Raw genomic sequence first — 12,152 nt, forward strand, 5'->3', positions numbered from 1 at the left:
CGTTGCGTTGTTACGCTCTCTTCAGATTTCTTTCGATAAAAAGAAAAAGACGAGGCTACAACTTCGTTTTAAGATGGACACTCAATCTCTATACCAAAGAAAAAAATTGACAAATGGGTAACACGGTATATACTCAAATTAGGCTTCTGGGTGTAATCAATTCAAGAAGTTCTTGGATGGTGCCTAATCCAGAGGGTCTTGTCTCGAAGTTTATAAATAGCTCGAAACGTAGCTTTTTCTCAATTTACAAGTTCATTTATAATTTTATCTAGTAGCTTTCTTAAATATCAAAATAAAGTTTAATTGAAAGCACTAAAGATTTATCCGTCAATTCCTCGTTGATTACAGTTTTTTTTATTTTTTGCCTAATTCAAATAAATATATGAATAAATAAATCACGGTATGTATTATTAATCGCTAACACTAATGGTATATTTTCTGTTTTATTTCGTTTAGTTCCCATGGGGGCTTATTAAAGGGGAAAAATAGCATTTTAGGAGGGTAGGGGCTTATTAAAAAATTTTTCTTCAAGAGTGGGAGCTTATTTGATTGAGAGTGATTGCTACGGCCATTTGCGGAGGAGCTGCCAACCTGCAAGAATTATGCAAACGAGGTTGCCAAAACATTTCGTCATCATAAACAAACGATCTGTGGTAATTTTTTGTCAGCTGATGGGAGGTAACCTGATTTGAAGCAGCAACTTAGTATTAGAACTGCATCGCAAAAGGAAAGAGCTGTGAACTGCATCTTTCAAACTAAAGCGAATTTTTTTCAAAGTGATGGCAGATGTCGAAGAGTCGATAACGCCAGAGGGTGAGAGCTCCGCTTGCCAAACGATCGGCGTCAGTGACGATCAGCCGCCCTTCAAGCGAAGAAAAGCCCAAGATTACAGCCAAGCGAGAAGTACAAGTGACCTCGAGACAAGATTGTTACGTGTTCTTTCTTGCTCGGTGTGCCTTGATTTGCCCTCAGGATCCACATATCAGGTAATTATAAAACTAGCTCCTTTTTAATTCTTGCTTTTCATTTCTAGCAGTTTTTCAATTGTTTTTACGGGTGGCAGATTTGCTTCATAGTGATGTAACAGCCTTGTACCAAAACATTATTACGCACATGTACGCATGATGAAATTAGTTTGTTTTTGTTGCTTGCTGGAGCCTTTGGCAAGTGAAGTGTTTTTTTAGTAAGAGGCGTCAGTTTAAAAGCAACATCGGTAGTTTGCAACTAATTTTTCGGTGCCTATGAAGTTTCAAAACGAAAGAAAACCTTCCTTTCGCTGATCCGCGTCAGGCTGACCTTCAAGTTTTCTCTTTTTACAGGGTACAGCAATGTATCAACAATGAAAGATCAATTATTACAACACTTGACCTTGTAGGGTGAAAAATTTGGCTGTCATTTTGTGATTTCGGTGGCCCTCTTCACGCTTAAATGATTTGCTTTGTGAAGGTGTCGCGTGACCCGCAAATTGAGGCAGGATCTGTTTTCAATTTGAGTTGCAAGAATGCTTTGAATTTCACATTATTGTTTTTGAGTCTTGGTTATAGGTTTCGGTAGAGCAAGCTGCGGTGTCTTTATTCATATTTTCGACTATTTTTTATGCTTCTTGAGTTACCAGATGTGGTGAGATTAGAACTGGATCCTAGGGTTACTGTCAGGGGCTGGGATACATCTACATCTATCACAATAATCAGTAAAGCCCATAATGAGCATCGCACTGATGAGGTTCTGGTCACTAAACTTGCAAACAAATTTCAAAATAACTGAAAATGGAAACAACTGTTCACTGGAGTGGGTATATGACTAACCTGGATATGATGTTTGCAGGTTGAGTGATCAGTCCCTATGTGGCTAAACATAGACATTACAAAATAATGAAAATAACAATAGATTAATGAATTAATGAATTAACTTTGTCCCAGAAAACTCACCACATGCCACAACAAATAAAAAAGAAGAAAAATTAATCTAATTTTAAATGCCATCTCAATGCTAATAATGTGTAATCTGCATGAACGTTTTGATATATTTTTGAAAATTTCAGCAATGAAAGATCAATAAGTATCCTTTTCCTCTATAAAAAGAATTTCTGTTTCTTGACTTAAAGGAACAAGCCATATGTTTGCTATCACACCAAAACAAGATAACTTTCTATCATTTGCTATTAATTTTTAACTTGTTTAGGCTTTCAAAAAAAAACCATTGCAATAATGAGGTTCACAAGTTGCCATCTGGAGCTTTGAATTCTTTTTAATATGATTTGTTTGAATATGTAATGTAAAGATGTCATCATCAGCCTTATTTATTTCCCATCAATTTTTCCTTTGGCTACAGCTGCATACAGCTTAGTTTTCATTTCTTGTTGAAATTAAAAAGCTGCTTGTCATAGTATTTGCAACTGTATGTTAAGACATTATGCATAAGGTGAGCCTGAAATCGTTTGTGGTGGAATGTTGTGGATCAAAACTCAATTAAAGTGTTCAAATATTGTTTACATAGGTCAGTAACAGTAAAGAGAGTAAAGTACCACAATTATCTTCAGATACATGAAAAGCTAGTTCTGAAATATATTTTAGGTTTTTATTTTATGCAGTGCCCAAATGGCCATCTCAGTTGCAGTGGATGCTTGAGCCACGTGCTTGCTGATGCGAGGTTGAAAAATGAGCCTGCCACCTGCCCTAGCTGCCGTATTGAGATCAGCCACAAAATATGCTCACGAAATTTGGCTGTTGAAAATGCAGTATTAGAGATGCCTATTGAATGTCACTTCTGTCACACAGAGTTTTCAAGAAGTCAGATTCGTTGGCATGAAAATGAGCAATGCCTTCAAAGGTACATTCTTGTTTTATTTCTTTTCAGTCGATCAAATTTTTTACAAGGTATTCAATATCTATTACAGTTGACAAAGTTTTTCTTTCAGTTCTTAGTGAAAACTAGGATTTTTCAGGCTGGTAAAGGTAAGTTCCTGAGAGATATTGTTGATTTACACAATTATTTGTCAGTCTAATTGTCAACAACAGGTGTAAAGTCAACAGCAGCAGCAGAATACCTTCACCACCTGCCAATCAAATTAAACTTTTGAACATTGGAAATCTATTGTACATACATTGATTTTTAGCTGTAAGGCTTTCCGGCACAAAATATTGGCACAGTGGCGGATTAAAAGGGGCAACTAGGGACAGTTGCCCCTCCCTCCATGAGTTAAAGCAAGTATGGTGCCCCTTTTTGGAATTGTGCACCCCTTTTGAAGAATGAGAATCAGGTGAAAAAGTTTCTGAGACCAATAGGTTAATTTGCTTCAAGGATTACTTAAAAGTTATGTTGTTTATTCCGAAAAATGGATCTAAAGTTGTTGTATACAGCATTTTCTCATCATCAATTTTTGAAAATTTTTCAGCACCCCCACTACCAACTGCCCCCCCTTCAAGTTTGCTCTGGATACGCCCCTGTATTGGCACATGTAATAGTCATTTTATTATTTTCTGTTTTAATATCTCAGATGTTCCTTATTTTTCCATTAAGCCTTAGATTAATCCCACAGAGGACCTGTTGCCCATTTAAGAATGGGAGGTGTAACAACAAATTATAATGAATTTTGCACTTCAGTTAATTTATCTTTAGAAAATGTCCTTTGCCATTATTGAAGACAGTGTACCTCAAAAAACAAGAATTTCAAAACAAACAGAATCCTGTTTCAATGTTTTAAACTGTGCTTGGCCATAGTTGACTATTTGATGTTATGTCAGTTTATTAACTGTTGGCAGCTTGTCCTTCTAGTTCTTTTCAGCTCTAACCAGAATTTTCAATTATTGTATTTCGCTTAGACCCAACTGCTGAAATGTATTCTATAACCAATGTATTCTATCACATTTGTATGCTTTATGGATAAGAATATTGAAATTTATCAACAACTGTGGTATTTTTTTGTACTTTCCTTTATTCTAATTTTGTGGTTAATAATTGGCAGCAACACTTGGTGAGAGAAGAGCCCTCTCAAACACTTTCAGCATCAACCTCTAGGTTTCAATTTTGTGCTTAAATACTTTAATAAGTAAATGGCTGATAAACCTGTAAAGCCAACCCTGCCCAGGTTGGCAAAGGCATTGGTCTACTACAATCCTGGACAAACAGTTTTTGATCCTGTTTAATGTGTGCACCCCAACTTTTAATTTCGGGGGGGGGGGTGTACATGCTTTGTCAAATTGGCTATCTCAAAGGGTGCTTAGAATTGTCATCACTAAATCGTGCAGAGTGAAATCTGATGGGCTGGTATTCATTTCTCATTTAAAACTAAGATTCGTGTAATTTAAAGTAAAGTTTGCTCTAAGTTTTTAAATTTATATTTCAAAGAAAGAGAAGATGTGTACATTTTACTATTTCTATGAAATGATGGAAACTATGCAAGTGCATACTTCTGTTTCTAGAAATACACAGTTCCTAGCACTTATACGCTTTTTTGTAAAAAAGATTTTGCAAAAGGAAGATTCGGTAAACTGAATGTCTTCACTAATAACTAAACACTGATAAAAAATATATTAGACTATTCATATAAAGACTCCATATGCGTGTTCATCTGATTGTACTATTTCTTATTTGCTTGGCAACAAAATTGATCATTTTCGAAAAATACTGGCAAGGCTCGATGTGATAAGGCTTCACAAATGTTGCCATAAAGTTTTTCGAAGGGTTTGATGCTCTAGCCACGTCCGAATGTTCAAGCAAAACAGTGGCGGAAGCATATTCACTGAATTTAAGAAAACATGAATTTGTGCTTTTATATTCAAAATATAACATTGCGAATGGTAGAGGGTGGTAAAGGGGAATCATAACCATGAAAAAATTGAATTTGCCGTTTCATATCAAAGATCTTTGCTTTCTCTTATTTCATGGAATCGAGAATGTTTTTATTCATGTTTCACAAAAAATTTATTCACCAAAAAATTATCGCCGATCAAGTTTCACGAATTTTCCTTTACCACCATCTTTTACATTGAAGTTTTTGGTTTTTATTTCTGATCTTGAGAGACCCCTAAAAAGCTTTCAATCGGAAATTAAGAAATACATTTCTGTGCTCAAAAGTACTTGCTATAGTTTCTATCCATAGAGTTTTGAGAGAAGTGTTCCCCGATCAATTCCTAGTTGCAGATGAATAAAAATTACTTGTAAATTTCTCCTTTTTCTTTGCCTTAAAATATCACACTATTCGTATTAATGTCTCCTTGATTGTTTCATCCATATCAGGACCTACAGCGCTGGAGAATTAGACACCGTTTCTCTAGGGCAACAAAGAGTGTACCAGGTACAGTAGTGAAGCAAGTATATTCTATTTAGTTATCTTGTAACATTAAGCGGGTGGGTGGGTTATTTCCCCCAGGGTGTATTCGTAGACGTATTGAAGTTGTATTTAATTAATTCTGGTATTCATGTTTAGATGTACGTTGACAGAACATTATGAATAACAGCCTCATTATTCATGTACGGTTACTTTTAGGATCTCGAATTGCAAGTACGCTGTTCTAGGCTGCTGTTGGGAAGGGCCTAAGGCCAAACAGGAAGAGCACGAGAATGTTTGCGATTTTCCCAAGAAGACTGGTTCCGAGCTGATTACGTCTGTCGTATCGCATTTCGAGAAGCTGAATGAGGCCATGTCTCATCAAAAACTGTTGGTGCAAATGATGTCTTGTGAAAAAATATCAATTTGTGGTTAGCAAAATTCACATGATATTTTGTATGAATCTAAATCTTAATACTTTATTGTTTTATCACCAAGATTAAGTGATAAGTTAAGTCTTATCACCAAGATTTTCATAAAATAGAATTGATGAATACCGACTGCTTATTCTATTAATATCATTTCAACGCATTTTACTGTTTCGTATGAAGGTCCAACTGTTAGCCATTCTTCCCTTTCGCTTTATTTTCGATGCGCATCTGGATGTAGATTTCTGCTGACCTTAATCATTACACGACCTTTGTTTTTTGAGGATCATCCGACAAAGATGTTTCCGTTCTTCCTACATACTCAATGGTTTTCATTTAGATGTATTGTTGTCGAAAGTTGCCTCCTCAGATTTTGATATTCTGTTACTCTATTTCATGCTTCTCTTCGATCGAGAGCCGTGTCTGCTCTACTGCTGACATACCCTCGTGTTTTGCAAGCTGCTTAACTATCGTGTCTCGTTTTATAACTCTATCTATCTTGCCCTCGACCTTGGCAATTTTACCATGGAATTCACTGCCCAGATGTTCAGCTTCATTGCACAAATCTAAGAAGCTTCATCTTCTCACAAGCTCAAAGAAGCTGAACTCTCGCTAAGAGCTGCCAGCTTGTCTGAGCGCTTTGTACTCCTACTTTATTTCTTATCATTGTAACAGAATATATTTTTAGCATTCGGCTAAGAAATCACTTTTCGGCAGCTGCTAGTCACCTCCTCATGGCTACTGCCTCAAACTTGTGCTACAGATATACCATCATCCAAGATCTCGTCCACACGGATGTAGATACCGCACGTGTCCCCGCATAGTGTAGTCAAATCCGTCCTAGACTTAAGAGCTTCTCAGTGAACATTTTCTGTAGAGCATGCACCATCAGGCATGCGCCATCAGGCATGTGAGCTAGTATTACATCGTCATATTAAAAATATCCGAATTGGAGCGTTCACACGCAACCGGATTTGTAGCGCATTCAAAAATTTCCACTCTGTAGAGCGATATCGAAAATTTGCGGATACGATTGCGTATTCGAGGAAGACGTTTAGACAGAAGCCCGCCCGATCCCCAGAAGAAAAAATTGCAGATTCAAAAATATCTGCATACGAATAGACTAAGAAAAAACTTTGAGCCGTTATAGTTGAATAAATAATATTTCGTTTTGCTATGTTAATATCAGCTACGTTGAGAAAAAATATAAAACATTCTGGTTGACAACAATTATCATCTTGTTCTGTTTTAGACTTGCAGCTTTCACCGAGTCGAACCGATGACTTCATTCCAAAATTATTTTACGAATCAAACCGTTTCAGTGCATTTGACCAAACTTGGATCATCAAGGCAAAGATTCAAGGTGACGAGAAAAGCATCGAGAGGAAATTCGCTTATCAACTGGTCTGCAGGAATAAATGCAATCTTGAATTGAAATATTTCGCTGTTAAAGGACCATTTGGCGACATGGATATTGTTCCTGAACTTCAGAGATTTGAGTTTCAGGAGGACCATCGCGAAAGTGTCTTTCACCCTATTGCATTAAAAACTCCGTCGGACTGCAACAAACTCCTAAGCTCAAAAACGATAAATTTAAGACTTCTGTTGTTTTTGATTGGCAAATAATACATTTTGCTAAAATGCTAAAATATATTTCAAGCCATATATATTTATATTTGTAACAAATTTTAACATCACTGCATATATTTGTGTTTAAAGCAATTTTTTGCTCTTCTGTTGTTGAATTTCCAACAATCTAGTCTTGAATTTTTTGTCGCAGACAAAACCATTGTAAATCTCTGTACTCATCAAATTATTTCAGTTGTGTGTAAAATGTTATATTTTTGGCTGTCTCTTACCTCTACCACTACCTACCCTAGTTCTTGTTCGGGAGACGAAACTATCAGTCTTAAACCAATCAGTGTTGCGGGGTCATAGCACATGCGCATTGATAACAGAATTCGCACAGTTGTTCTGTCTGCGACCACACAGAACTTCCTGCCAGGGCTTCAAGTGATAATGCGCATGTGCAATGACCCCGAAACGGGGGCTAGTGCGTGTCTGGAAGACGGGCATATAATAATAATAATAATAAATAATCTGTTTAAAGTTGGCGTACTAAATGAACGTCTGATAGCTATAAAGAAGCTAATTAAGGCCAACTATCTATAAAGAATTAGTATTAAATAAATAAAAAAATGATTCATCTCCCATACAAGTTTGATAATTTCAAAAAGTGTGAAAAGGTTATCCTTTTTAGACACACCTGAGACTATTGGCGTCAAATAGCGGGTATAACGTCATAGAATAAATGGCCGGCATAATGCTTTCATACGCGCTTCCAGAATTATCTTATCGCGAGAAATGTTGGTCATTATACACCTGTTGGATTACATTTTTATCATCAATATGTTTTAAAGCATCTCGTCACTGCAAATTGAATTCAATTAAAAAGCGGTTTTGCAATTCTAGATGTTAATAGAGTCAACTGTGTATAGCATATTCACTTCACTGCACTGCATGCTTCAGTCCCTTGACCTGACAACAGGTGTCAATAAAATCATAATCATGCCTCGTTATCCACGCACTTAAGCAGCTTCATGCTTTGCAGTCTTTTCCAGCAGATATTACTTGTGCCAGTTTTCGACGACGTGAAATAGCAATAGACATCAATTTCGCGGGTTTCGCTTCCTGTAAGGTGTAAATGGCTCTTGCTTCTTCAATAGAATGATAACCACGCAATAGAATGATAACTTCATATTCATGCATGTAAAAATGTTTTTCTTCATGGTACGCGATAACTGCCAAATGGGAAAAATTCAAAGAAACAGGTGGGTTTTGGAGGGCCTATCAATCCTCACTGAAACGTGTTTATGGTCACCTCAGTTTGATAAAGAATCTCAATTAAAAAATTGATCCTATTACGGGGAAAACTACATCAGCAAAGCTCGCGCCACGAGCTTGGTTATGGGGGAGGGGCCAAGGCTAAAATGTAGGGGGCCACGGCTTCTTACCCCTTTTACTGCAGCTTTAAAACTACTTGCTTTGCAAAAAGGTTGGGGGGCCATGGCTACCCCGGCCCCCCCAGTGGCGCAGGCCCTGATCAGTATTGTTGATTCTGTCAAATACCTTGGCATTACCATTGATAATAAATTAACTTGGGTCAAGCACATAAGTACAACTTGTAAAACGTTTTCATCAAATCATATGCTAGGACCATTAAAGAGGATGAAGTTCTTACCAACAACAACAAATGTCCTTGAAGAAATTTATTACAAAAAAATCATTTCAGGGATCACTTATTGTATATCAGCCTGGGGAAACTGCTCAATAGCTTTGTTTCACAAACTTGAGACAGTTCATTCAAGAGCTGCCAGACAGATTTTTAACTTGCCAAGGGGCAACCCCTCTCTTGCATTTACCCACGCAGCATTTTAAGTGGTTTGATAATTTCTAGGGCTTTCACTTTGTTTGTAATTAGGATTTATTTTGTTTTGCAGGTCCACATCAACCTTTGGTTGCCTTACATTTAACCTGCTGTAACAAATACAGGGCCCACGCCGCGAATTTGAAATTGGGGGGGGGGGGGCCAAGGCTTATGAAATTGGGAGGCCAAGGCTACTTCCACCTTTGATTGTAGCTTTGCAATTATCTGCTTCACAAAAAAGTGGAGGGGGGGGAGGCCATGGCCATTCCGGCCCACCCGGTGGCGTGGGCCCTGAAGTAATGTATATGATATGATATGATATGATATGATATGATATGATATGATATGATATGATATGATATGATATGATATGATATGATATGATATGATATGATATGATATGATATGATATGATATGATATGATATGATATGATATGATATGATATGATATGATATGATATGATATGATATGATATGATATGATATGACGCAGACTGTATTTAATTCTTAACTTCTCCATCTTAAAATACGTGACACGCTTAAAAAATATATTGCCCTCTTTACACCGTAATCTGTAGAAGGTATATAATATCTTACGGCAATTTGACGTAGAAAATGACATCATTTTGCTATATCTTCGATTTTATTATTGACATTGCTTAAGGCTATGTTCACATTGCTCCGTATTCGATTTTATTCGTTTTCATATCGACCCGTTTTACCTGTTCACAATGCTCCGGATACATTTGATAACGGTGTGAAAACGATGAAGCGTTCACATTGCTCCGCTCTGGAAAAAAGGAAAACGCCACGAAATGGTTTACAGACCTTGCGACTGCTAATACACTTTTCAATCAAGTCACTGCCACTAATATTCCTCCAAGTAGTGTAATAACTTCGAGTAAATCAACCATGTTAAGAGAAGTTGTTCAAATTAGCGTGGTCTAAGCATCTTGCTGTGCTGTTGTTGTTTTTATCCCTTTCAAAAGTATCCGTTTTCGGTGTTCACACTGCGTTTTGCGTTTTCGAAAGTCTCCGTTTTCAAAAGTCTCCGTTTTCAAAGTGCGTTTTCAAAAGTCTCCGTTTTTGCCGCGGAGCAGTGTGAGCGCAAGCTGAAAACGGATACTTTTTCATCCGTTTTCATTGGAATCCGGAGCAATGTAAACGTGGCCTAAGACTGTTCCCGGTTATTTTACTTCGAACAGTGAATGAAATCCAATTCGTCGACCACCCATGAGGTTGTTGTTCTCTTTGGAAAATCTCATTGAAAGAATTTCAGGCGCTAAGAGCTCTACCTGTTCATTGTTTATTTCTAGACATAATTAAGGTTCTCAAAGTGAAAATTAAAATAGCACAAAACCATAGTCGCAAGAAGGATGACTATGATAAAACCAATGATTCCCAGTCTACTGATTTCAACATTGAACATGTCTTTGCGGAAGATTGATGATTTCGTAACTTCCTGTTAATGAGTCATCTACATATGGTAAAGGCATCACATTCAATCGCCTCGATGTCGTATTTCCTGCGTCTCTTTCTAAATTTACAGCTCAAACAAATCTTTTTACCAGCAAGGTTACGAACTTCTGCTTGTAAAAAAATGTATAATAATGGGTCAGAAAGGAGATTTAGTGAATACAGCCAAGTTTTGATTTGCTCAAAAAGCAATGTCCTTTGCCTCCAGAACACCACAATGATCGTCGGAATGCATTCAAAAAGTATAAAGACGACAAGAAGTCCAAAAACGGTGTATAAAAATTTATTGCTTTGTGTTGCTTTATTTGTATGACCAACTGTTCGCCTTGATTTTATGAGTCGGGTGAATATTGAGAAGTAGGTCACGGCAAAGAGCACCAAGAAGGTAAAATCTAAGATTGCCCAAACATACTGCTTGTAAGCATAACGCAAAGGCACACTTGGATGAAAGCATTGAAAAATGCCAATCAGGAATCCTGCAATCCAACAAGCAATGACAATTTTGCGGACAATCATTCTGCACATAAGAATCCTATGCCTCAGCGGAAAATTGCACCCGAAAAAGCGATCGAGAGTAAGCAAATAGATCATTGTATACCAGGTGAGATACACCCCAGCTTTCAATGACCAAATGACATGAAATACCACGCTTGTTGTAGGCACTCCATGATAGACCACTTGCTCTTCTATGATCCAGCTAATTGCGAGTGTGATGTCAGTAGCACTGAGGCTTATGACAATCATAGATTGTATACTTGCTTCGTTTCCAAGGGATATTAGCAAGTAAATCCCGAAACTGTTAAAGAAAACAGCTAGCACAAGTGTTGTGTATAAAGCTGTGGGCACTGAAGTATCTAAAGTCATGCTATGTTAAAGTATACACAATCAGCAAGATTGAGCTAATATCCTCTTCTCGTCCGATACTGCATTCATTCGACAAATAAATCTTTCATGTGCGCATCATGACCCATCGAAAAGGTTTAGTCTGTGACAGGTAGCTTCGGTTGCTTTCAATCAAACACCGGTCCTTTGGGGATTAACGAAAGCATTATAAAATAATAGCTTACTGTGCTTTGAGATGAAAACAAATATTGGCTTCTGCTACTGTAGCCTGAAATGAATTGCCTTCTTGGTTTACTTGTGAACAAAATTAAACTGGCAATGCTTTATTTAACAAACAGATGTTTTTCAAAGAGGGTTTCAATTGACCGGTCTGATACATCCTATTATACAAAAAACCTTCGTTTACAAGGAAGTGAATGTAACCCGCACTATAGATTTCTTTTCACCAAAAAGACGAAAAAACACACATACTTTTTAAAGAACCTAGCTTGGGGCCCAGAACCTAGCTTGGGGCCTATCTGTTAAGTTCTTTATTTCTGGACATTTTTGTTCACACTGTAACACAAAAGTACCCTAATAGCGCTTTCAAGCACAAAGAAGGCATTAGAGAAGATTTACAAGAGTACAATTACAATACCCATCAAGAATTAATATGTCTATTACTTAGGTAATTGATATCTTTAATACAAGATAGTCTTTATTCGCATG

The 12,152-nt window shown here is 37.1% G+C and overlaps 1 protein-coding gene across 1 annotated transcript; it reads left to right on the top strand.

Annotated features, from left to right (window-relative positions):
• The first annotated feature begins 622 nt into the window (after positions 1 to 622).
• LOC135691216 (zinc finger TRAF-type-containing protein 1-B) lies at positions 623 to 7,531 on the top strand. The gene is made up of 4 exons (XM_065209017.2): positions 623 to 986; positions 2,591 to 2,829; positions 5,489 to 5,700; positions 6,950 to 7,531. The coding sequence occupies exons 1-4, from the start codon at positions 780 to 782 to the stop codon at positions 7,321 to 7,323; spliced, it is 1,032 nt and encodes a 343-aa protein (XP_065065089.2). The 5' UTR covers positions 623 to 779; the 3' UTR covers positions 7,324 to 7,531.
• Positions 7,532 to 12,152: the final 4,621 nt, after the last annotated feature.

The sequence above is a fragment of the Rhopilema esculentum genome, unplaced genomic scaffold, assembly GCF_057945365.1.
Source record: "Rhopilema esculentum isolate cy_ngs unplaced genomic scaffold, ASM5794536v1 HiC_scaffold_23, whole genome shotgun sequence".
In the NCBI taxonomy this organism is placed as follows: domain Eukaryota; kingdom Metazoa; phylum Cnidaria; class Scyphozoa; order Rhizostomeae; family Rhizostomatidae; genus Rhopilema; species Rhopilema esculentum.

Bases quoted from the DNA above. Each gene is read 5' to 3' on its own strand.
- LOC135691216 (XM_065209017.2), top strand. From the start codon at position 780: ATGGCAGATGTCGAAGAGTCGATAACGCCAGAGGGTGAGAGCTCCGCT. The intron at 987-2,590 runs GTAATTATAAAA...TATTTTATGCAG, and splicing joins CCTCAGGATCCACATATCAG to TGCCCAAATGGCCATCTCAG. The intron at 5,701-6,949 runs GTTAGCAAAATT...GTTCTGTTTTAG, and splicing joins TGAAAAAATATCAATTTGTG to ACTTGCAGCTTTCACCGAGT.